Source organism: Glycine max, chromosome 10, assembly GCF_000004515.6.
Source record: "Glycine max cultivar Williams 82 chromosome 10, Glycine_max_v4.0, whole genome shotgun sequence".
NCBI classification, from domain to species: domain Eukaryota; kingdom Viridiplantae; phylum Streptophyta; class Magnoliopsida; order Fabales; family Fabaceae; genus Glycine; species Glycine max.
Window position 1 is genome coordinate 43,199,983 of NC_038246.2, and position 26,047 is coordinate 43,226,029.

Genomic DNA, 26,047 nt, shown 5'->3' on the forward strand with positions numbered 1-26,047 from the left:
CAACTTCCCTTCTTTCTTTGAATGTAAGGTGACTCTAGATTTTAACCCCTAACAAGTAAAATTATGGTTTTCTGAGTTATCTATTTCTAATCCTTTCTAAATGTGTTTATATAGTTCAATTGTTTGTGTTTAGATAATTATATTACAAATATTTGATATTTTGCAATACAATTTCTCTAGAGATGACATCTTTATTATTATTTATTTTTTGAAAAGCCAAGACAAATTTTATTAAAAAGGATCATGGTTTTGAGCACAAGGTGTGTCAAACACATCTCCACATATGCCAAAAAACCTTCTCTAAAAGCAGTTCTTCACCCCCTAACACTACTAAACCGAGCCTACAAAAAATCAGAACAGCAAAATTTGTTGCTTTATCTGGCAGCACCACTTTATCTGGATGCAAGAATCTACACAGAAAGCATATACTTTCATCTGATACTTTAACAAGTCAAAACGAAACTACATCTTTATTATTATTTAATAGAAAACTTCCAAAATCTATCTGAATATAGCAATGACTTAATGGCTTGTGCATCTGGACGTCTGCTATATATGGAAGAGAACCATTCTGAATGAGAAAACATATGTTTTAAATTATCCTCCTGCATCACTATAGATCTCAAGGAAAGGAAATTAGTGAGAAATCTAGAAATTTTTGGCCTGATTAATTCCTTCCCTCTTGTGAACTTTCTCATTATATTCAATATCCAAGCATGACTATAAGTGTACTGTGTGTTTGTCTTTGCCTCTTCCAGGACTGTGCTTATCCAATCTTGTCTACCAATATCCTCTAACATCTTATCAATACAATAAGCAACACAAGAAGACCAAAACAAAAAACTATACCTCGCTATGAGAAGCCTTCCAGCACAAACATAACCAGCACTAGCATCTATTATAACCTGAACAACATTTTCAACACCAACTTCCAGCACAACTGACTCCAGAAGCTCAAACAAATAAGCACTATCATCTTCATGACCTGAAACATCAACTTAATTCAAGAACAACGTTCCATTTGGGCATGCAATAGAAAACACAGCAAGTGATCCAGTCCTACCATCAGACCAGTTATCACATAAGACTGTGCATCCTGTTTCTTTCCCCTCATCTCTGTATTTTTTGTAATCACTGTGAATATCAGCTTTCACTTTTTCCAAAAGAGTAGATCTTAATTTCTCATAACTTGCTGCTTTATAGCCTACCCCACACTGAGCTACAGCATCCACCATATCCTGATAATACATGGATTTAGCAGCACTAAAAGGAATAGAGTTGTGGAAGAAAAATATGGCAAGTTTTTCTATCAGCATCATCCTGCTTTTGCTTTTGTTGCTTTTGGTTTCACCATATTATATAATTAGTTAATAGGGAGGAGGAGGGGGAATGAATCCAAAGACACAACTGCTGAGTTTTTCTCATCTGATTTGGGTTGGTCCAGGGAGTTCACACTTTCAATTTTTATACTAAAAATATTTCTCTATTCCTGAAGCTGTATCTGACTATCTGGTATCAAAGTTACATATCGAACCCTCCAACCTAACATGTACGTTCACTCATCATTTATCACAAGCATAACTGAAGATTTCTAGGAACAGTTTTTTACTAAAATGTTAATATCAAACCAAACAAATATAACCAAAGGGTTTAATTATTTTTTTAACTGATAACTTATATAGTAGAAATAGATTTAAATTGATTTGAGAATGAGAATAGATTCAAGAACACCATTTACTCACTCTGCAGTTTCTAAAACAGGATTCCATCCTTCGTATCAAATACTACATGGAACAATCACATCTATCCAATTTCAGAGATAACATAATCACTAAACAATCCGAGAACCAAATAAACGACGCAACATCATAAAATGAATCAAGTTAGAGTAATAACAATGTTTAGCAAGCAGAAAAGAAGATAAATTATAATATGATAGTGAACATGTGGAAAAAAAGAAGAAAAAAAGATTGGTCTCCACAAAAACTCTATTTTCCTTGAATAATGCATACCTTAATTTTGGTTTCCCACCATTCATCACTAGAAGCAATGGTTTTCTTCTTCTCATCTCAATCAAGACCTGTGTCCTTCCCAATAAGCTTAGCCCATAATTGCCATTCTTTTTCAAAGAATTCCACCAATTTCTGAATTGTTTAAATTCATATCTCAAATTTGTTGCCTTATTGAACTTTTCTGCAATATTTGCCCATCCAAGCTTAGTGAAGTGGTTGTGAGGTTTATTTCCAGCATTCACCTTTTCTATACACACTTTCAACATAATCTCAGTATTTTTATCACACCATTTTGCTTTCTTTCTTTTCACAAGAAATTTGATTGAGAAACATTTCACAAGCTTAATGAAATAAACAAAAGCATAACTCTAATCCATAACAATTCAAAATTTAATGAGAAGAAAAAGAAATTATTGAAGAATTGGTTAATCTGTGATGCTCACAATTGTGAATATATCTGTAAGGAAATTTTACATAAAAGATGTAAGAGACAAAAGGAAAGAAATATAAAAAAAGAAGGGTTGTTTCATTACTTCAAAGAATATAATAGAGGGTAAAAGACAGTGATGAAAGAGTGATTTGTGGTGGTGTAGCCTAAAAGGCAACGAGGCACAAAAATATGGCAACAAGATGTTTGCGACTTTGTGAGAGAAATTGAGGACAAAGGGTTTAAGTATGTGTGTGTCTGTGTTTGTCTGTTGCAAGAATAACAAAGTAAAACAATAATAATAATTACAATAGTGATAAATTTATTTACCACCAAGTTGGATCGGAGATCAAGTTCTATTAGTTGAAATCGTAACCTAAATTGAATAGTTCAAGTTGTTTATTTCACCAATGAGAGATAACTTGCAAACTTGTTCAAACCAAGTCTTTTAATATATTCGGGTTGGATTAATGTTAGGTTGTCCAACCCATATTACCCCTAATTTGAATAATAGAATAGTTCAATTTAATATTTTATGGTAATTTCACACATTAATTTTGTTATGGATAAAATACACGTGATACATAATAAAATTTTGTCATATTAGAGCGATTTTGATGGATTATCGTTTTAAAGAGTTTTATTGTGTCAACTAATTATAAAATACATAAATTATGACTTTTAAATAATTATTATAAAATTTAACAATTTTAGTATTATTATTATTATATATAAAAATTCATAATTGGATAATAGATAAAAATATTTATACTTTGAATCTATTTTATTTATTCTACTATTATAGATCATTTATCTTATTGAAATTATTTTTCATTGTTTTGTTCCATTCTCAATCGTTTAATTTTACACCAAATGTCAATAATATATTTATTATTTATATAATAACATTAAACCAATTAAAAATATTGCTTACCTATTTGTGAATCTATTATATCATTTCCTATATTGTGAATTTGAGTCTTCTTTTATAAATACGAGGTTTTTTTTGTTATATTCTTTCTTTTTGTGACATGCGATTCTACTATTATTTAATACTCTTACATTTATATTATTAAAAAAAATCAAATCATTAATCATTCTCAAATTTTTCTTTACACTAGAATATTTTGTATTAAAAAAATTATGCTAAGTTTTTATATTTTTAAATCTCAAGATTAATTACTGTAATTTTTATTTTTAAATTAAAAATATTTTTTTTGCTCAAATCTTTAATTTTTTATATTCCAAAATTATTTTTTATTTATTTCTAATTTTACTCTTTTTTTTCCTACAGTTGATTAATATATATATATATATATATATTAACTCCAATGTAGAAACTCACATAGCAATGCAATACTTACTACTTATTCATTAAGAAATTAATTGATGAATTTTTAAACACTAATAGAAAAAGGATCGGTATTTGACGTTCTAGATTCAGTAGATCGATTCCAATTACAGTTGATGTATTAAATTTTTTTCTGCCAAAAAATAAAACAAAATAACAATGCAACTACAATTTTCTCATGATATATATATATATATATATATATATAAAGTTAGATACATAACCAAAAGCAAAACCAACACTCCAAATTAATTGGTCCAAATCATAGAATACCCTATGGATTGCCTCGATCATTTCCTTATAGAGTTATACTCCTTAGTGCAGGCAATGCAAGCAACCCAAAAACTGGAAAAATTGATGATGTTTACAATTGTTATGAAATGCAGATAATTTTCCCACCCACCTCAAACATCCTGAAGCTAGTTCGTCCCTCCTCTAGTTCCCTATAGAGATATTTTATCATTTTATTGAGGGAGAGAGATTATTCATAACTTTCAATCTAATACTTAATTTATTACAGCAATAAGTATTGAATACAAAATTATATTCAAACTAACACGCCTCGAATCCATCCGCAGCCGCAGGTGGTGGATTGTGCTTAATTAATTTCAAATTTCAAACAATGCATCAAAATTTAGTTGGAAAGAGATACTATTTTATAGCACACATGTTGAGTAAAAATATATAATCATTATCCATATGGTTTTAAAACAGAAGTCTTAGTTGCATGAATAATACATATATATGTCTCTCTCCATATCATTCAAACGATACAACAAAAAAGGAATTGCTGGCAAATGAATTATATTCTCATACAATCCATATCTGTAAATTCTTTGAAGCCTTTGGAACATCGAATAACAAGCTTGCACGTTCATGGCGCTCTATTTCCAACATTTCATTACCCTCTTCCTTCGCTAGATTGATAATAAGTTTCTCCAAGACACAGCCAACTTGGATCAGATAGAAGCACAAACGCAATTCATTCTTGCTCGCTCGGGATCCATTTATCTCCACCACCTTTAGATTGTCTTTTACGCATTCAAAAATTGCGTATTGGTCACAACAGAATTTCGCAAAGTCGAAAGGATAGGGCTTAACATGTTCCTGAAATATACACAACCATATATTATATATATAAAACATATCAACACATGTTCCATAGAGTCGTATATATAATAAAATCAAAAGTAATTGACTCACATCATAGATTTTTCCTTGGCCTATGTCCAACGTGAGTTTCTCCAAATAAACACAACTGCTAAGAAGCAACACAAATCCAAACAGTTCTTGATTATCCAAATCAGTATTCACGAGCAAATGCCTCACCTCCATATCGTGCTGCATACGCATCTGTTCTTCTCCAGTAGGAAGAGCCTTTTTTTTTTTGCCATGCATTTAAAAATGAAAACAAATACTTAAAAAAAATAATCTAGTTTCTAACAATACCAAAGAAAAAGAAATAAAACATCTTATCAATTATTTCTTCCTTTCTCTCTTAATTTGTAGACAACACCAAGTTATACCCGAAAAAATTTTCATTATTTTCAGCATCTTTTGATTTCCTTCCTATCATTTTCTTTCTTCCACCCCATCCATACTAAACTAAACTGGGTGGATGTTAATTCATATATTTCCCATTTAAAAAAGAGAAAGAAAAGTACGTACCTGAAGTAAGAAACTGCAAACTGTAAGAACACGAACACCACTGAGATCGAGTAATAATTGACAAAGTTCATCCCCATATTCTTCAAATTTGGGCATAGGAGTGAAGTCCAGTTGTGCTTCTTGTACGACCTCAGGGAGTGCTTTTACTTCAAAAATCCCCAATTTTCCAGAATATTTGAGAAACTTAAGATTTGGCGCCCTCAAATCCACGTAATCAGAGATGACAAAATGACACTTATCTATGACCAATCTTCTTAATCCAACTTCTTGAGTACGCATATCAAAATGTTCCAAATTCCAACATTTCTTCATACTCAAGTTCTCAAGTTTCCCAAGAGTGGATAATAGAGTCTTAACAGTGTTAGTACTCATTTCAATCCACCCAAAAGAAACATCCTTGAGTTCCACAAGGTTGCACATATCAGGCATGGCAAAACCACAAGCATACAACTCCAAAGCCTCAAGGGATGCATGCCTGTAAACATGGTTTGGCAATTGAAACAAAGCATCATGATGGTCATTATCATCATCCTCATTCTCCTCCCATGTTGGGTCAGAGAAATCAAGCCTTAACTCTTTAACCCCACGCTCAGTAGCAAATGCAACACAACGTTCTATAATGTCAGCACAACTTTCAGGGTTTGAAACCTTGAGAGAAAACTTGTCCACTGTGTTGATGACACGGTAGTTGTCCATGAAGTGGGTGATGAAGTCGAAGAAAAGTGTCCTTCTCTGTAATTGTTTGGTGGCATCAGTTTCAGGAGGGTTAAGAAAGAAGAGTTCGTTGAACTCTATGTTCTTTGTTGAAAGCCAAATTTTCGACCACCTCTTGGACAAGATGCTTGTCCTTACAGCCTCTTTAAATGGAAGAAACGAAACGATTGTGATTAAAACAATTTCAGGCAGCAAAGAGGTCTTGTCTGCTTTCCTTCTTATCCATGCCATGGCTATATATGTATGAATGAATGAATTGTAAGAAATCGAAGGCAAAAGTGAGCAAGTGCAACTTTTTGGAGGACGCGTTTCAACAGAATTTTGGTGAGGCCTTGTCTCCTGCAAAATCAAAATTACACAAGACTTGTATTAGTTTTCTCATATTATTGGATAAAATGCTCTGGATCATGTTAAATGAAACATGTTCAGGAGGATAAATCTTTCTCATAGGAAACATTGAAGGTATTTAATTATTATTTTTAACTAAATAGCTATTATGTGTTCCCAAAGAATTATGTTTCTATATCTATATTACATAATATTATATTTAGAATTGATTTTTTTAAAACATTGTACTGATTCTATCTTAATAAATCCATTTTAAAAATCAACAATTTAAGGATATCATATGAGAGTAGTATTTTATTATGAGAAATAAGAGGATTAAATAGTTGTTCTTAAATTCAAATAGAAAGTCCAGATTTGATTGTTAATTAAAACTACACTTACATTCAATTTTGATTTTCAATCTTTTGGTGTATCTAATTTTTTAGTCCTTCACACACTAATTAAGAAACTAAAAAAAAATATTTTTACTCTATCACTTGTTTATTATAAGAAAAAAAAACATAGAGATAGTATTACTCATACATGACATTGACATCTTACATGACACTCACATACCTAAAACTCATACTCGTGTATGTATTGTTCAAGACCCATAAAATATATGTGACATCTTACATGACACTCAGATACATGTGTTAGATCCTCTATCCTTACCAGTCATGCTCCCCAACTAACAAGTCATCTCTAACCTAGTAATATTTGAATATATTTAAATATATTTATCTATTGGCAGTATTTACAAAGTCACACATTACCTGCAATGTATGATTATCTTCTAGTATCATCTATAAGCTACAGTTTATCTCTAACATCATCTACAAGCTCCCCCCCAGCTATTATATACAAGCCGATCCTCTTGACAAAGGGACCTATTAAAGTCGACATGTGAAGTCTAGGAGCCCTCTTCTACCACTTCCACCCTAACGTGTGCTAAATCTAGATTTTGCTAAGAATAGTGTACATCAATCAATTGACTAAGTTCTTAAACCCCAAATGTGAAAGCATCATTGAAGATACATGGGGCACAATTAAACTTAGATCGATGAAGATCGATGCACTTGAAAATACAAATTTGATATGACATAGGGGAATTGTGCCTAATTTTTGAAGAACACAAGTGATGTCATTTTAATTCACTCTAAATTAAACCAAATTAAATCTAACAAGAAATATCAAATCAAATTCAAATCAACCCAAACCTAAATGTAAGTTTACCCATAATTATTGACATAAGTCATGAAATACAACTCAAAATAAGTCAAACACAACAACTATCAACCTAAAATCATTGATTTTGACTTATAGGTTTGAATATACCAGAAGAAGGATGAAAACCTAGATGCGGATGAAATTAGGGCTTTGTTGTGCAGGAGTACAAAGGGATGTGAATTTTGACAGATAAATCATAAAAGATAAAAGGGGTCTTGGTGGTCTTGCCTATGATGTGAGATGGCAAAAAAGAAAAAAATATGGTGACAAGATATCTGAGTTTGGGAAAGAGGATTTTAGGACAAAGGGTTTGAGTGTGTAGATGTCTTTGTGTGCTGTAAGAATAAGAAGTAAAATAATTAAAAATAAATATATTGACCACCAAAGTCAGGTCAGTGTCAAGTTCTAGAATATTGAGGACCGAAATTGATTGGGTTAAGTTGTTTAATCTCACGGTCCTATTTAGAAGATTTAATAGGAATGGTAAAACGAGTTGAATCCTTTCTGTTAACTCGTTTTGATCTTTTTCTAGCTAGCTAAGTTGAAATTTTCAAACCTTCAACCTGTTCCGTTTTGGTTGGTTCAAAAATTGATTGAGAAAAAAGTGAAACAAACCAATCAGTCAACCCTTTTTTATTAAAAAACAATTTAATATTTATTTTGGTATGTATTTATTAATTGTTAATTAATTTACTTTTTGTCTAAATAAATTATTATTTAAAATTTAAGGTAATACATTTAATTTTTTTAGTAAGTATTTATTATTTAATATTTATAAAAGATAAAATTAATTAACATATATTTGTAACTTAACTTTTTTAATATTTTAATTTTGACGGACCAATTATCCAATCCGATAAAGATTGGATCAAACTGACACACTTTGAATCATACATGAAACTTGGGACGGCCAACATGCTTTCCCACCCTTAAGACTCAGTCTATAATATTTTAAATTAATTATTTTTATATTAGGAATGTTCTCGTTGGAAAAAACAATATATTGACAACAGGAGTGGAAAGTATTAATAACAAAAGATAGTTCTGAAAATAATTATAAATTTAAGATAAATTTATTGTTATCAAGTAAATTAATTATTAATATTAAATTTGTTGATGATTATACAAAATTTCTAAATTTATTGTTAACTTTAATTTGATGGGATTCATCTTCTCATCTGCATAGGAGAAAGAAAAAGGTAATTCAATATATTTTAATAAAAAATAATTAATACACAAGATCAGAATTGAAATAAATCTTAATTATAAAAAAAAATTCAAAACATATATAAATAAGAACGAAGAGAATATTTCAAATGACCAACAAACCCTGTCAAATACATTAGAATTGGATTAGATAAGGTTAACTAGATTCATCAAGTTTCTCCGTCACATGTTTCTTCTGATCTGCATAGCAACACATTGCAATCGAATATATTATGTGGAAACTCAATAAGTAGTTTAATAATTTGGTTACGGATAAAATACACATTTTGCACATAATTATATTTTATTAGATACTCGTGTTGAATTTCTACACAATAAAATTAAAGTTTAATTTTGACGCATTATTTGTGTAAATTGTTTTATCGTGTTAACTAATTAGAAAATGTATAAATTATGAATTTAAAAATAAATATAAAAGTCAATAATTTTATCATTTAAAGTAATTTATAATTTAGTGACAATATAAAAAATTTTAAACATTCAATGTATTTTAAGTGAATTCATAAAATTATTTTATTTTTGTATAGATCATTTAATTTGTCCAATGTCAACTGTTTGTCATTATTTTATTTCATTTTCATTAATTTGATACCAAACGTGTCATAATAAATTTAGTATTTATAGAAAACATTAAACCAATTATTACATATTGCTTACTTACTATGAATCTATATATCAATTCCTATATTGTGAATTTGAGTCTTCTTCTATAAATATGAGCTTTTTATTATATAAAATTTGTTCTAACATGCGATTCTACTATTATTTAATATACTTATATTTATATTATTAAAAAATTCTCAAATTATTAATTATTTTCAATTTTTATTCAGACTAGAATATTTTATATTAAAAATATTTTATGATAAGTTTTTAAATTTTTAAGCCTCATGTTTAATTACTTAAATTTTTTTTCTCTTTGAATAAAATTCTTTAAAATATGTTTTCTTTTAAATAGCATTGCAATTAAAATTCTTCCATAATATACCAATAGTGATTTGACTCAAATACAGAAACAATATAAAACTGTATCTCATTAATATTGCTTATTGGATCAAGTTAATGAAAACATATAAAAAGGATAAAAATACTTGATCGCTTGATAATTGAATAACGCATCTAAGAATATTGGTAATGATAGTTAGGCATCCAAAGCAAGGCTTATGATCAAGTGAGGATTCTTCGTGTGCCTGTTAAGATAATAAAATAAAACAAGGTAAACAAATATGATAAATAAACATAATTAAAATATAAATACAAACTTGATTAGAAAATAAATTTACCTTTATTTATAGTTCATGTGAAGACATTTTCTCATATTCCTTCATGATGATTTTTTTTTTTTTTTGAAAAGGCAAAAGGAACCATCTATATAGGTAACTAGTCAAGAGGCTACAAGCTGTAACCAAGACATGCATAAACAACAAATTACAAAGTATTTAAAAAAGATAGTAATAAGAGCAACTCTCCAAACCCAGAAACAGGTCCAAAGAGCTGATCTAAGTACCATAATAAACCAGAAATAAACGAAAACCTAGAATGGATGATCATGAGGAAATTATCACCACCAAATAGCATCAAACTTCCTATTCTGTGAATCATCATCGACTGAGCTTCGAACTAAAACTTCCTTCCTCGAGAAAACCAACTGCTGCACAGAATTCCTCACTAAATATATACTGCAATTGCAGGACCTTAATCATATCCACACTCACGCACCATCTCTCCACTCCCCCAACTGAGCAACACTACACTTCCTACACACCTTATGTAAGTACATTGATTAGAAAGAACGAATCTAGTAAATTTCAGAAGCTCAATTCATCAATCTCATTATTAACATAGATACTTTTTTTATCCATACATAGGTATCTAACTTAAGTATCAGAAAATTTATAACAACTCACCTACACTACCCAATCATTTGAATTAGACTCCTTAATTCTAACATTCAGTCTTCTTTCTTGAATAACCATATACCATCTTTTATTATATGAATCGGTAATATAAAACATGTGTACATCATAATTACTTCTTTTATTATCTCATGAGATTTAAAACATATGTACATCACAATTATTACTTTTATAATCTCATGAGATTTAAGGTTGATTCGATAATTGAAAAAGAATGAAGAAAAAAAGAAGGAAGGAGAAATATTGAATACTCCCCACTAACATTTGCCCATAATAAAAAAAAACTTTTTTTTATAATCTTCAATCAAGTTACCTTTAATGTCTGGTTGTGTCTCAAAGAAAATTGTTTTTGAAGAAAAAAAAACCCGTGAAAAACCAAGGAAAAATAATAGTAAGTTAAAATAAAATACTAATTTATTTTTGTAAATAAAGGATATACAAAAAAAATAGGATGTTAAAAAAATAAAAACAGATCCAATCCCAATTATTTTAAATTAAATTGGAATGGATCAAATAATTTTTCTTTTCAAGATGAATCTAATCTAATCCGTGAACATTTATTTAGAATAGGTTAAAATCATAATCATAGTATATATCATGTTTTTTTTCTCTAAAATTTCATTCCAAAAAATATCTTTAAGAAAACTTCAAAAGTCCAAAATAACCCTGAAAGTGTGCTATTTTTAGCTGGTACACAACCTAATGGAAATCTGAGAAAAATAATTCATGGAAGGCTAGGTGGGGGTAAAGATTAAGGTTGTGTTTGGTTGCAAAGACCAAAATAAGTTACCAAAAGATGGAGATGGGAAGATTTCGATTGGTTTATGTGATTTTGAAGAAAGTATATAAATTTATATATAAAAAACTCCATGTTGTAGTAAAATCAATTTTTTTTGTCTACGAAATAAAAAATTTAATTTTCTTTGACACAAAATATTATTTTTCTTAAAGCAAGCAATACAATATATCATTTTATATCTCTTATTTCTATTATCCTATTTTTGTCATCAAACCAAATACACCATAAATGAATGAGCATCAGAAAATGGCGTCACAGGAGGACGTGGGCACCTGCTTCTGCTTTATTTTAATAAACAAATGACATGATATAATGAGCCTGACATACTCCGTAAATGGCGGTTAATACCTAGTAAAAACACTGCCATTTTTAATATGTGAACCACACCATATAGATGAAAGCAATTTATTATTACTATCATGTCATCTATTTTGATCCACTTAATTTGTGGACCCCATGGAACAGGTGGAAGTAATAAAATCCGATGTGCCTCAGATACTCACTGTTTTTTCCACAGAACAATCTTAAAATAATATTTTCAACAAATCAAGTGTTCCAAAAAACAAGACAAAGCATTCCCATCATTATATGAGATTTTTATAAAACAAATATAGTAAACACAGCAAATGATAGTAACACATATTTTTAATACTATTATCTTTCATATATTTTCTTCCTATTAATTGATATTTATGTAGTCATGTGTCAATTTCATTCCTTGTTTAATAATTTTTATTCCAAGCTAATAAGACACCTGTAGTTTTGACTAAATGGGCACTTAGCTTGACAAATTTTGCTGATTCAGTTAAAAAGAAAAAGCCATTTACAAAGGAAAAAGTGCATTTATAATGAATAAATCAGCCAAAGTATATTGTAAATTTTAGTAGAATAGAATCACGGTATAATTTAAAGGAAAAAACACATGCACAATACTTTTATGTTATTTTTATTTTTTTTCTAAATAACTGCGTCATTCTCAATTAATAAAAATTCTAATTTTAATTAAAAAATAATTTGATATGCGCTGCATGTAAACTTTGTAGTAATTAATATCTGTGTATTGTACATAATAAATATTTATTTTATATACTTAAATTTATTATAAATAAATATCTTTAATGTATAAATTATATTGTTAAATTAATATTTTTTATCATAATATAATATTAGTCTTAACCAATGATGTTTTTCTTTTAAATAATTATTAAAATTTAATTCAGATTAATTTAAAAGAAAATATATTAAAAATGAAATTTTAAAAAGATCAAATATATAAAATATAAAAATTTAAAAGATGAAAAAGTTAATTAATTACAGTATAATACGTGCTTCCGATAAAAAAAAATATAAAAAGTATATAAAAAACTGAAAGTCTATTCCTCACTATGTACAGTACTCCGCAATTTGTAAGTTGCGAGCATTGAGAGTACATCTAATTTAATTATTTTATATTTGTTTTTTTATTGGTATGAAACATGCAAGAGGAGATTAATTACAAGAGTTTAATCATCGTTCATTTAGAATAATCTTATATTTAATTATAAATTATTGTTTGAATTATTTTAAAATAATTATTTTAAAAATTAATAAATTTATTAATAATTTGTGATGAAATGAAGTAAAACTTTTTATTGTAATAATCCTCTTTCTGATAGTAAAATTAGTATCGAAAAGTATATTCAAATGAAGCTGAAATAAATATACATAAAAAAGAATTCACCAAAAAAATATATACATACAAAAGAGGTTATCCCATCTCTCCTCGTTATTTTTGCTGTCCTCTTTTGAATCATGACGCTCTTATCCTCTCACCTACTTGTCTTCTCCGCCGTCCACCACCGTGCGCCGCCGACCACCACCACCCGGAACAGCCCAACAACAAACCACACTGTGCGGTTTCTGTGTTCTCCCGGCGTGCCGCCAGCTGTCCGCTTGGATCAAAGGTTGCCGCGCTTTGTTGTCCCCGGCGCCGGAGCAGAAGATCTGCTCTACAATGCCGGAGCCACCGTCGGCGTTCTTGGCGGCGGTTACGCCCTCGTCCGTGCCTTTGACGAACTCACTCGGAGAAACATCCTCCAACAGGTACAACTATATATATATAGTTTCTTCAATGCTTGCATGCACTTACACAGTTTCCAAAACTGAATCTGTTTTCCAAGTTTTATTTGGATAAATTTTTTCTTGAACAATTATAAGGAAAAATAAATACAAAATAAAATAAATCTAATTTTATTTTTCGTGATCTAAAATTAACTTATATGACACTGTTTCTATAAACTAGTTTAGTATCGTACGCACGTATGCACGGGTAAGTCTTGAAAATTGGTAGTATAATTATTTTCGTATAATTGTAACACTAGATAGTAGTACGATGTACTTAACCGGAAACTAAGTAAATAAGAACAAAAATAAATATGATTAAAAAGATTTATGATCAACACGTCTAAATTGAATTGAAGGTTTACCATAATAAAACAAATATTATACAAGATTCACTTCATTAACAAAGTCATAATATTAAAGATATTATTCGTAACAAGAGCACATCCACAAAATAAAGTTAAATTAATTTTAGTTTACAAGAAAATCACAATTCATTTTATTTTTATATATATTTTTTCTTCAAATATTTGTGAAGAAATTACTCTAATCATACTCTACTAACAATGACTAATTCAAGTGATTAGGACTTCGACTCCTTAAGCATGTGATTAAGACTTTGAATCCGACGGGTGCATATGGAGAAATCATTAATCATTGTTGGGAGGTGATTAGTTCCCCTATGACTGGCATTGAAATTGTTGTGGCAGTCATTCCAATCGAAATTTAAGTATAAGTAACAAAATGTATCCTTTTGCAAACCTAGGATGTTTATCTGCTGGTTTCAATTTGTGTTTTGGTTCTTGTTTTTTGATTTGTGTGTTGGTGCTAGGCTATGATGTGACTGACTCACTGGGTTTGCGAAAATTGATTGGGCAGGGTCTGAGCAGAAAGCTGGTCCATATATTATCTGGCTTGCTTTTTCTGGTTTCTTGGCCTATTTTCAGGTACCCCATTTTATGTTTCATACGAGGAAGGTGTGTGAACTGCAATGCATTGATTGCTGCTGCTGCTGCTGCTTTGTTTGAATGTTTTGATGTTAATGCTAGGATAGCAACTCCCCTAAGGCTCGCTACTTTGCCGCTTTTGTTCCTCTCGTCAATTGCTTGAGGCTTTTGGTCAATGGTCTCTCACTGGCTTCTGATGAGGGACTCATCAAATCCGTCACCAGAGAAGGAGATCCACTGTAAATAAATGTCTTCATTCTATTTTTGTCAACTTGGTTTGGTTTTATTTGCTCATGGGAGGTGTTGTTCAAAAACTGCAAATTTTGGTCTGTCTGGGCATTAAATGTTCATTCATGTGCCTGCAGAGAATTGCTAAGGGGTCCCCTTTATTATGTTCTGATACTGATTTTATCTGCTCTTGTGTTCTGGCGTGAGTCTCCAATTGGTGTGATCTCCTTGGCAATGATGTGTGCAGGGGATGGTAATATAACAATAAATACACACTTTCCTCTCTATATTCCTATCTAATATATGATTTTTCTGCTTTGTTTATTCAGCGTTGAACTTGATGGTTTTGCAGGCATAGCTGATATCATTGGTAGAAGATATGGGTCCATGAAGATTCCCTACAATGAACATAAGAGTTTAGCCGGTAGCATGTCTATGCTTGTCTTTGGATTCTTGGTTTCAATAGGGTGTGTTACAATCTTATCCAACTTTTCAACACAACTTTCCGTTTTTTACACATAAGGAAATTGGCTTATTGATCAGCTTCAGTCTTATTCCTATCTTTATGGCAGGATATATGAACTAAATTTACATGTAAAATGGGAAAATATTTTGTTTCAAGTAGATTTGATTTGACGTGATGCTTTTGATATTATTATTATTGCTTGTAGGATGCTCTACTACTATTCAGTTTTAGGACATGTGCAGTTGGATTGGGCAAGCACTCTGCCCAGAGTTGCTTTTATTTCTTTCGTGGCAACATTGGTGGAGTCTCTTCCCATTACTAAGGTAGTAGATGACAACATTTCTGTTCCACTAGCTACCATGGCAGTGGCATTTTTCACTTTCCATCATTAACTCTTAGGAGTCTACTGGTCTAGTTCCCCTGTAATGTCTTACTTGCCTTCCCTATCCAATTTTTTCCTGCTAGTGCGACAATATGAAATTTAGTTTGTTCCTTGTAAAGAAATTAGTGAAAATTTTATAGCATAAAGAATGGGTCAAGTATTTTGTTGTGTTGGTGTTTTAATTAACACGATAAATATCTGTTGTTTTTTTTATTGGTATAGGATTTGTAAGAATTTAGCACACAAAATTATAATAAAAAACGCACGGTAGTCTAACACAATTGATACCTAGTCTCCTCGAAAATTACTTCCAAACCCAAGAATTGGATCCAAACTAGTGGCTTAAAATAAGACTAATTATTATGATTGATGTACGAAAGCAGATTTTTCATGGCAGGGAATTGATTGTGCAATGGCAATTTTGCATTTGTCTCGTCCCGTTTGGACTCAGTCCCTCCAAAGTGGGGTCTTGGAATATACTCCAAATATCCTTTCTATGCTAAATTTTACCATTAAACTTTTATTATATTGTGAATTTTATCATTAAGTTTTTGTTTTTTACAAATTTTAGTACCAACTTTATAATTTTGTAAATTTTACCTAATTCGATTTTGGTCAAATTCAAAATCAAATTCAATCAAATTTGATCGGTTGATTCGGTTCGATTTTCATAATTTTTTTTTGAAACTCAGTCTAATTCAGCTCATTCGATTTGGTTTAGTTCAGATCAATGAATCATCCATTTAAATTTGATCTTTTTTTCTTAGAACTAATATTTTATATTATGATTTATTCAAATATCTAATACAATTAACACAATATTATCAAATGTCTGAAAGTAGTAAAATTGATTCATTTAATATCATTAACATAATATTCTAAAATAAATTAATACAAATTAAAACAAAAAATTATTCAAGAAGATTTACTATAATAGTTTGAATTACAATTATTTTTTATAAACTAATTTTTTGCAATAAGTTTCGCTACAATTAGATATATTACAACTAGATTTGTTGCAATCAGATTTGTCGAAATAAATGAACAAAATATGATCCATTAATATTATAAACATGACAGAAAAAATAAATATGATAAAAGATAAAACGAATAAAAATGTACATGAAAGTAATACCTTAAGAAATTACAACACTAGTCATCTCAACACTTGTAATTCAAAAGTCCCAATATTAGCCGTATTTAAAATCAAACCCTAAACCTTAAAATAATACCTTAAGGAACTCCAACACTAGTAATCCTGACACTTAGGTTTCAACACTTGTAGTTCCAACGAAACCGTATTATCCATATTTAAATAATTCTAAAAAAATTATATGTCCGTTTTAATTTTGATCGGATCTATAAATCTAAACTCGTAATTCAACCCGTACATGAACGATTTTAATCAATTCCGTAACCCATAAACATCCCTAATTTCATTATCTGATTTTTTTTTATATTTTACCATCACATTGGGTAATCATCATTTTATTTTATCTTTGAGTTTTCTTTTGTAACACGTAAGTGGTGGTAAAATATATAAGAATTAAAACTTAGGTGATAAAATTCTGAAAATAAAATTTAATTAATAAAATTTATAAAATAATAAAAATTAAATGATAAAATTTCCAAGCCTTAATGTTCTGTGACTTCAATAATGAAGCTAAATACATCCACATTGTAATTGACGTAAAAGTTGAAAGCGACTTAAAACTTTGGATGATACATGTGGCAGTCACTTCAATAAAAACTTAATATCTTTTCCTACCAATCATTCTGAGACTAACAATTAGTCTCTTAATTATGCAAAATATCTTGCCAAAGGAAAAAAAGGTCCTTATTAATCGTTTTTGGTACCTCAATTAATTCACCACCAGACTTTTAGGTATAATTATGTTGGTAGAAAGGAAGTGTCATATTCACATTGGGTGCAATAAAATTTGTGTGCCCCCATTGGTTATCAGAATACACCAATATTGATGGCAAGTCCAAGGACAGTGGAACGACTAATTAATGTATATAGTCTTGCTTCATCTGCAATCTGGACCACACTTGAAGCAAATTTTGATGGGTTACAAGTGCAACAGAGTGTTTCTCTTCATTGCATGTGGTTCATTATTTAGATTCTAGACACATTATCTCAGCACAACAAATAAATAGTGATTGACTTTATGAGATGTACTTTTACAGCAGAGCTTACTAAATGCACTCTAATTTGCTTGTTAAGAAGCAACACATTTCTATTCAATGCCTAAAACTACATAGAATTGCCAGATTACACCTATATTATTTACAGATAGCCAAGGGCCAAATTATCCATTTGAAATTTCAAGATGGTTTCACTGTTTAACCACGGGCTGAAGAAACAATAAAGTTGAGCAATTCAATGATTCATACATTATGACAACTAGAATGATATCATCTTCCAACTCATAATATTTAATATATAATTAAAAAACCATTTTTTTTCTTACAAAGTATTGGGTCCATCCTCAGACATAGCTACAATTAGAACTTCCACATTTTATCGTCCCTTCGAAGCATGAAAGAGGATGGAAGAACTCATCACAAAATTAAGCTGTGTTGAGGAATTAGCTAGAACCAGCTTCAGCAAAATCTGCGAATTTGTTTTCTTTTAATGAATAATTGATTGTTGGGCAGTCAACTGTTTTATCCCTCTTGCTGAACAATAAAGAGGATATCTAAAAGAATATGTTCACAAAACCAGAATAAATTCACCGGTTTTGAAGTCCTTCAATAGCCTTTTTCCACTGCCATGCTCTTTGCTTTGCGTCCTCAAACGACATTACCTTTTTAGGCTGCACCATTACATTATTTAATAAGAAAAATAGAAGTTTGAAACAACTCAAAATATGATAGGATTAAGAAGTTGAATTTATACAAGTGAGTGCTAGGGGGGTATTGCAAGTTATGGAAAATCACTTAAAATATAGCAAGAATTTTTTTTACATCAAAGCCCTTTTCAGGTCATGCTGTTTGCTAAGGTGTTACGTACTTAAATGTTTCAACTATTAGCATGGCCATCTTGGAATCTGACTTTGAACTCTCACACGTACTGTTTTCTACATTTATAAATTTGTGCAAATTGTATAACAAGAACCGGTGAAGAAAAGAAAACTTACTGTGCAAATCTTGAAATTTGATGGACTAGCCACTTGGATGCTTAAATCATTTGGATTATCAGACCATATTATATTTCCCTTCACAATTAGCTTTGATGGGTCTACATAGATCAGCTTTGGTTTGTTGGTAAGGATGAGTTGCACCTTCTTGCTTGTTAGTTTTTGTAATTTCTTCACCATAGAGATCATAAGAACAGATTCCCCAGGTTCCAAAAATTGCTGCCTGTAAGATGAGCATAAATTTTGACAGTTTGACAAGGTAAACATGGAGTGGCACTGTTGTCTTTATTTTTAATTTTTTTCTAAATGTTATTTTTCTGATTGTGAGTGGGAACGAACTTTTATCTCTATATGAGCATGCAACTTCTCTAAATACCGTACCAGGGAGAGATTATTACGAAATTATAATCAAACATCTATGTAAATTAATATCATTAGATCAAATGAGACCTCAACGTGGCTGTTATTTTTTGTCTTAAGGATGAGCAAAGCAACTGAACATTAAAACTAACATAGTCATTCCCCACTTATGTATTCCAAAAGGATAAATAAATCCATACAGTTCTTTGAAGTGAACACATTATACCAATTGCCCATCACTAGAATATGATTAGATGCAAAATCATACTAATAAAAAAGGAAGCTTTGCAAACCATTTTGAATCGAAGGAATCAATTGAAGCTAGCCTAGTTATGTGACCAGTCCCCTCAGAAGATGTAGCACCGTCAGGTTGTCTAACCGAAGCTGCAGAACCATCCCCAATGTGAGAAGGACTCCACGATGAGTCATGAACATCATCAGACGCAGGCGACTGAGTCTACAAGTGAAAATTACACAAGAGTTAGAAACTTTATGTTCATCAACAAATAAAAAGGATAAGAAATGACGGTTCCTTTTCTTATTCTCCATAAATAACATTTCAAAGAGCAAAGGAATGGAAGTCGTACCCCAGGTTCTGGAGCAAGTTTTGGAGGAATTTGTGCCCTCAAGTTATCCCAGTCAACCCCCTTGAAAAATGGGTGACTTTTTAAAATAGCATAACCATCAGGTCCAGCACCTGGTCTCCTGCTGGGGTCCAAATCCTGCATCAAAATTGCATTGCTATTAAAATTAAAATTTCACAAATTAATAACCCACAGCATGCATCTTAAAGCACACTAAAATCGTTGTCATACATACATTAAAGGAATTTTAACATTACCAATCAATGTGATATTTTTTCATGTTTATCTACTATAATGTTTTTATTACCATACCTTGATAAGTTTGATTAATATGCAGTCAAGTACTTTAGAAAACATGATGTCTTTTCAATTTTCATGCATGGTAGTATTCTTCTAGGGAAAAAAATTGCTGGGGTGTTTTTGACTTTCTAAAAGCTGAAGCACTAGTGTTGTGCATCAACTACTACCATACAATAGACAACAAAAGTAGTGTCAAGGCTCAGCTTCTTAAACTCAGTTGTTCTGCTTGTGTTGTTCACTTGTCCTTCAATGTTGCATCAAATGCACCCTATGTCTGTTATCCAATAGCCTACAAGTATAACTTCCTGCTTCCTGTTATTATTCACACCATGCACCAATGTGATCCATCACTCCCACCCCCATCCCAAGTGACCTAGCATTTTCAAAGGCTAGATTTCCAAGGTATCAGAAGTACCTTGGAATAAATGAAAGTGAATAAAACAACTACAAAAAAGTTCCAAGCTCGACAACCAATAGAAATCAATGGGTACTGGTTAGAGGAATGAAATTGACCATTGGTACTACTCCCAAATCAACAGAAAAAATCAAAATTGCAAAATTCATCTCCGTCTCACAACACTGTCCTTCAAGAAGGTCAGAAATGAAACACCTTAATCCTGGACGTTACACTGCTTTATGATCTCAATATGTCAATTTAAGGAGTAGCCAATTAATTCACAAAAATAGAAAAGGGATATTTCTTTTAAACAATTAGCAATGCATAAAAATTATATAGAACATGATATGCTGGGATTTCTAAGTGCACGGTCATATAATACTAACCAACAGGCGGTCAATAAGGTCTCTTGCTTCGTCAGAAAAGTAATCTGGAAATCTAAGTTCTCTTGCTATAATTCTTTGAAAAATAAGCCATTCACTTGCGTCTTTAAAAGGGGAAGTTCCAGAAAGCATTTGGTATAATGTGCAGCCAAGTGCCCAAAGGTCATTTCTGTTGTGATATATTTGAGGGGGGGAAACAAAACACAGAAGAAAAGTTATTATATAGGGACCTGGTATGAAACAAAAGAAATGAAGAAACTCGGTGCATGAGCAAACTTAACATGTGAATTGTCAAAAATAACCCATGATTTTGAAAGAAAAAAAACAAACTGAAGTGAAAAATCTATATAGATGGAAAACTGGCACAAGAAACAATAGTTGTTTTGGATAAAAATGAATGACTATATTCAAAAGAGAGCTAACATCATGATGGGGCCATAAAAAATAATATTATCATAACAGAATTCATCTGTATTACATTGGTAATTTAGTCCCTACCCAAAAGTTGCTGGAGAGGAATTAAGAACCTCTGGAGGAACATAAGCAGCTGTTCCCACAAAAGTGCAGGCTTTGTCATCTAGAAAAAATACAAAAATAAAAAATATATATAAATACTATATAAAAGAAAACTTATAAAAGCAGCTTCAACATTGCTTCTATTTACCTGATGCTGCATTTGGAAGGACAGTTATTTGGCTATCCTGCATAGGCTTCACACTCCCAAAATCGGCTATTTTAATATGTCCTTCAGCGGTAAGTAATAAGTTCTCTGGCTGCAGTTGAAGAAATTTAATATTCACATGGCCATATATGGCAATGATGCAGTATAATCATGCCACAGAACTACCTTAATATCACGATGTATGACTCCCAAATTATGTATGTATTCAAGAGCATCGATAACTTCAGCTGCATAGAATCGTGCCTCATTCTCTGATAGACGACCTTTCTGCACATAGAAATCAGAAAGGTTGCTAGTAGATATCATGCAGTAACAAGCATGCAGAAAGTTACTAGCTTACAAATTAACAACTTCCATATCCCAAAAAGTACTAAAAGTACAAAATAGCTTCTAAAGAGAGTCCCTGACACAGAAACCAGAAAAGCTTGCTAGTAGATATCATGCAGTAACAAGCATGCACAAAGATACTAGCTTACAAATTAACAACTTCCATGTTCCTAACAGTACTGAGAGTACACAGATTCTTAAGAGTACCCTGACACAGCTGATGAACGATGATACAGAAAATATGACAGTACAAAAGTAACATTTTGATTGAACTGAGGGTAAGGGGGGCAATGGTTATTAATTCAGCTGATACGGGAATCAGAGTTTGATACCTTTCTAAAAAATAGTGCATTTATGAATACTATTTAGCACTGCAAACTTTTTGCAAGTCTTCAATTAGATGCTCATCTTTGAATGAACTTATTTATTCTGTGGTGTATGTAGATGATATTGATATTGACATTAAGGACCTAAAGCAACACTTATTCAAGCACTTTCTAACCAAAGATTTAGGGAAATTGCAATACTTTCTTGAAAATGAAGTGGCTCAATACCAGGCAGGTATTGCAATTTCTCAAAGGAAATATGCCCTTGTCACAAGGATGCTTGATTGTAAACACATACTTTTGGAAGTAACCAAACATGTTACCCAAATGAGTTTACTCTCCAAACTGAGTTAAGAGCTCTCCAAACGAAAAACCAAACATAGCTTCACATTGTAAAGTGTAAAATAGTCTATTTTAGGTGGGGGTAAAAGGGCGAAGACAGGAGTTCAGACTGTAAAATACTCAATTTAAGTCAATGTTTTAGATGCTCACAGCTTCATACTTGCTAAATAAGATTGAAGATACTAAACTAAAAAAAGGATTGACAATTCTCTGATGAAATTAAGTATTCTCTGATGAGAGAACAAATGCACCTGGTGAAACAATATTATTAATGGGAAGGGGGGTTGACCATGGCACCACACTGCATGGGTATAAATCTTTAATCTAAAGATATGTCATCTCATATACTTAGCATTAACCATGGTTCATTTTAATGTTCGAATGAATGTTCTGCTAAAAGAATTAGAATGGGGATTAGTCAATCAGGAAAAATTGAGTGAACAGTAGGTCTAGGCAAAAAACTAAGTTTATTGTTATTTCAAGAAGCTTCAAAAGGTGAAGTGCAAACATCCTTCATTTTCAAAATGTTCACTTATGTGTATTCAAAGAATTGATCAAATCATCAAAAAGACAACACTAAGTTATCCTGAATCTTAGAAAAGCCTATGTTAAAAGAAATTATGGAAAAGTATAAAGAGCATAACAAAATCAAAGTAAATATCATTGTTTTAAAATTTAATACTAAGACCTAACATAGGACTAAACTTGGGTAGTGCAGGACTAACACCTTCAGCACATGTTCTATAAGATTTTTTCAAACAAATTATGTATACCCCAGCGCATGTTCTATGTGCCTTGAAGTTTTATGTTAGCTTACCCTGGTTATTTGATCAAAAAGTTCTCCACCTTCACAGGATTCAAGTGCCATGTCTTCACCGATGTAAAAGAAAAAGGGGAAAAAATAACGTCAAAATAAATATAAACCAACTTGGCAAACAAGGTGAGCAAAAGCTAGAGTTGAAAAGGTATCAGAGAGGAGTAAGTCAGAGCATAAGCAAGTGTAAAGGTAAAATACACCTACGAATACTTACATAGAGAAAATGAGTCTTGAAATGTGAAATATAACCGCACAATGCCTGGATGATCCAATTGATCTAGCACAATGCGTTCCAACTTCACATAAGCTGTTTTGTTCTCTTTGGTAATAAATTTTTTGTCCATGATCTTCAATGCGTACACAATTCCAGTGTCCTTCTTCTTTGCCCTCACAACCTTTAAACATAAGAAGAAAGATATTTGGTGATAATTTACAAGAGTAGATAAATCCACTCAAACAACTGTTCAGCATATATAACAGAGGGGAAAAAAAAGTCCCAAAATGGAACAAATTATGAGACAGAGAAAGTGTAGGGAGCCAGACAGACAGAAGCAAAGGCAGTATATGATATCACATAAAAGTAGAAAAAGGGGGAAAAATATATGTTTTCAGTAAGATGTCACATACTCGTATTTGAGATCAACGCAGTTTAAATAAGTACTATGTTGAGGAAAAGAATGGGGAATTTCACACTACTAATGGCAAGCCAGAAGCAGGGTGGAATTCCCCATAAAAGAAGTAAAGCATCACAATAGTACACTCAAAGGGAGAACATATTGCCGATTTTATGCATTAGTGGTTTCATATCAGTTCCAGCAGGGTAAACCCCCCACACAATCAAGCCAATTGTTCCTTCAGTTCGCTTCATTTCCTACAGCCTATTATTTCTTTTACTTCCAGCTCTACAACTTATGTAATTCTCATTAATTAAATCAAAGATAATCTCAAGGATCCATTTGTTTAGAAACAAAATGGCTTAATTTCTGAAGCTGAATCTTTGAATATAATTCACAATACCATAAGGGCTATCAACAAACAATAGATAGCTCAGAAAAATGTAGAATGCTTTCCTATTGAGTAAAAATCAGAGAGAATGGGAAGGGGTGGAATTTAGCAGCCATTCATGACAAAATATCAAAGAATAATCACCCTAGCAGATCAAAATTCCCAAATGAAGATACCAAACGGTGCTTCATAACAATAGATAGCAGCAAGGATGACAATATTGCCCAATGATCTCTACTACATAATAAGCATCAATGATTATCCAACAGGCAACCAACATCCAACATGTCTTAGTAACAGAACTACAATGCCAACATTATTTACAGGATCCATGTATTATCCATCAAAACATTGCACACACACACATACAAAAGAAAAAAAGGTAAGCCAATATCAACCCACAAAACGAAAACAACAAAAGTCCATGTGTGAGACCTTAGAATAAGAGCCAACACCATAGATCTTGCCCAATTCAAAGTCCTGGATAGTGTAATTCTCCTGGGGTGCCCTAAAAGCAAAGCTTTTGGATCTCTGTACATTCCCAGCACCATTGGAAGATGAGGAATTCCCCTGAATCTTCAGCTTGGAATCAAAATCCTTCTCCATTTCCAACATTGCTCGGTCACCAACAACAACAACAACAGCAACAAGGGAAGAAGCTCCACTCTACATTCCCATGGTGACTTTCTCTCTCTAGAAAAGCAGTTTTCTCTCTCTCTCAAGAGGCCTGGGGAGGCGAGCCCGGAACGGTCAAAGAGAGGCGAAGCGCCGGAGACCCTTTTGGCCGAAAAGGAAAAGGGCGAAGGGAATTGTGCGAATGAATGGGAAAGGTGGAAAAGCTTTGGGTTGGGCTGCGATTGAAATTGGGGGATTGAAAACCCTAGAGAGAGGAGTGGCACATCACATGGGGAAGGGAATGATGATGGAGATCATTCATTCATTTTCTCATGCCTTCTTTCTCTCTCTCTTTGTGGCTATTATGGCTTAAATCAGGAACAAGGCAAACAGAACACCTGTCATGGGAATTGGGAAGGGAATGCATATCATTATAAAAGCCTTTTGTGCAATTTCATGCTTTTCTGTTGTCACTGTCCTCTTTCCAATGCCAATTCCAACATTGGATTCAATTCTTTGACCCTTTTGACTGCATTTCCACTTATCATTACCAATAACGTAACAATACTCACACCACTATATTTAGAATAAATCCACACTCCACAGCTTTCGTAAATAAAAAATTAAATTAATTGTTAATTTTATTTTAAAGTATTTTTATTTTTTAAATATTCTCACCGATCTTAAATATAAACAAAAGAAAGTTGGTCTTACATATAAACAAATTATCAACTAATTTTATCTTATTTAATATCAGCATTCCTAAAATATATTTTTTAATTGGATTTTATTTTTAATATTTTTTGTTATTTTTATATCAAATTCTAATAAAAGTTAATTTGAAAAAAAAATTAAATATATACAATTGAATGATGTTAACTACAGCCACTTTTAATAGTTAGCGTGATGGAGAGAGTAGTCTTTAAATTAAATAGTACTCCTTATCTAACTTTTATGTAGTTAATTATTTTT

General features: G+C 31.4%; 3 protein-coding genes across 5 annotated transcripts; 1 reads left to right on the plus strand and 2 right to left on the minus strand.

Moving 5' to 3' along the window:
* Positions 1 to 265: 265 nt before the first annotated feature.
* Positions 266 to 6,403, minus strand: LOC102661230 (putative F-box/LRR-repeat protein At5g54820). The gene is made up of 6 exons (XM_006590126.4): positions 5,459 to 6,403; positions 4,994 to 5,167; positions 4,607 to 4,897; positions 1,064 to 1,238; positions 850 to 985; positions 266 to 410 (listed from the first exon to the last, which is right to left on the minus strand). Exons 1-6 carry the CDS (start codon positions 6,401 to 6,403, stop codon positions 266 to 268), a joined length of 1,866 nt encoding a protein of 621 aa, XP_006590189.3.
* A 7,001-nt stretch (positions 6,404 to 13,404) lies between these two features.
* On the plus strand, positions 13,405 to 15,967 carry LOC100788252 (probable phytol kinase 1, chloroplastic). 3 transcript variants are annotated; one of them, NM_001252846.2, is made up of 6 exons: positions 13,405 to 13,753; positions 14,651 to 14,718; positions 14,826 to 14,957; positions 15,084 to 15,199; positions 15,299 to 15,413; positions 15,618 to 15,967. In NM_001252846.2, exons 1-6 carry the CDS (start codon positions 13,463 to 13,465, stop codon positions 15,802 to 15,804), a joined length of 909 nt encoding a protein of 302 aa, NP_001239775.1. In that variant the 5' UTR covers positions 13,405 to 13,462; the 3' UTR covers positions 15,805 to 15,967. The 3 variants fall into 3 exon arrangements, with proteins under 3 accessions (NP_001239775.1, XP_006588440.1, XP_006588439.1); XM_006588377.2 differs by having other exon boundaries at positions 13,616 to 13,753; positions 14,359 to 14,718; positions 15,618 to 15,940; XM_006588376.3 differs by having other exon boundaries at positions 13,618 to 13,753; positions 14,352 to 14,718; positions 15,618 to 15,940.
* Positions 15,968 to 18,212: 2,245 nt separating this feature from the next.
* LOC100788780 (3-phosphoinositide-dependent protein kinase 2) lies at positions 18,213 to 25,623 on the minus strand. Its single transcript, XM_003536250.5, has 11 exons — positions 24,896 to 25,623; positions 23,670 to 23,850; positions 23,456 to 23,508; positions 21,809 to 21,910; positions 21,626 to 21,734; positions 21,460 to 21,538; positions 20,965 to 21,130; positions 19,885 to 20,019; positions 19,591 to 19,754; positions 18,938 to 19,160; positions 18,213 to 18,613 (listed from the first exon to the last, which is right to left on the minus strand). The coding sequence occupies exons 1-11, from the start codon at positions 25,073 to 25,075 to the stop codon at positions 18,530 to 18,532; spliced, it is 1,476 nt and encodes a 491-aa protein (XP_003536298.1). The 5' UTR covers positions 25,076 to 25,623; the 3' UTR covers positions 18,213 to 18,529.
* Between the last annotated feature and the right edge of the window lie 424 nt (positions 25,624 to 26,047).

Excerpts from the sequence above, each read along its gene's own strand:
- LOC100788252 (NM_001252846.2), top strand. The coding sequence starts at position 13,463 with ATGACGCTCTTATCCTCTCACCTACTTGTCTTCTCCGCCGTCCACCAC. Across the intron at positions 13,754-14,650 it reads GGAGAAACATCCTCCAACAG|GGTCTGAGCAGAAAGCTGGT; the intron begins GTACAACTATAT and ends TTGATTGGGCAG. Across the intron at positions 15,414-15,617 it reads GGATTCTTGGTTTCAATAGG|GATGCTCTACTACTATTCAG; the intron begins GTGTGTTACAAT and ends TATTGCTTGTAG.
- LOC102661230 (XM_006590126.4), bottom strand. The coding sequence starts at position 6,403 with ATGGCATGGATAAGAAGGAAAGCAGACAAGACCTCTTTGCTGCCTGAA. Across the intron at positions 1,239-4,606 it reads AGAATTTACAGATATGGATT|GATATGGTGGATGCTGTAGC; the intron begins GTATGAGAATAT and ends ATGTATTATCAG. Across the intron at positions 986-1,063 it reads ATGTGATAACTGGTCTGATG|GTCATGAAGATGATAGTGCT; the intron begins GTAGGACTGGAT and ends TTGATGTTTCAG.
- LOC100788780 (XM_003536250.5), bottom strand. The coding sequence starts at position 25,075 with ATGTTGGAAATGGAGAAGGATTTTGATTCCAAGCTGAAGATTCAGGGG. Across the intron at positions 21,539-21,625 it reads CCTTCCAAATGCAGCATCAG|ATGACAAAGCCTGCACTTTT; the intron begins GTAAATAGAAGC and ends TATTTTTTCTAG. Across the intron at positions 18,614-18,937 it reads CAAATTTCAAGATTTGCACA|CCTAAAAAGGTAATGTCGTT; the intron begins GTAAGTTTTCTT and ends GTAATGGTGCAG.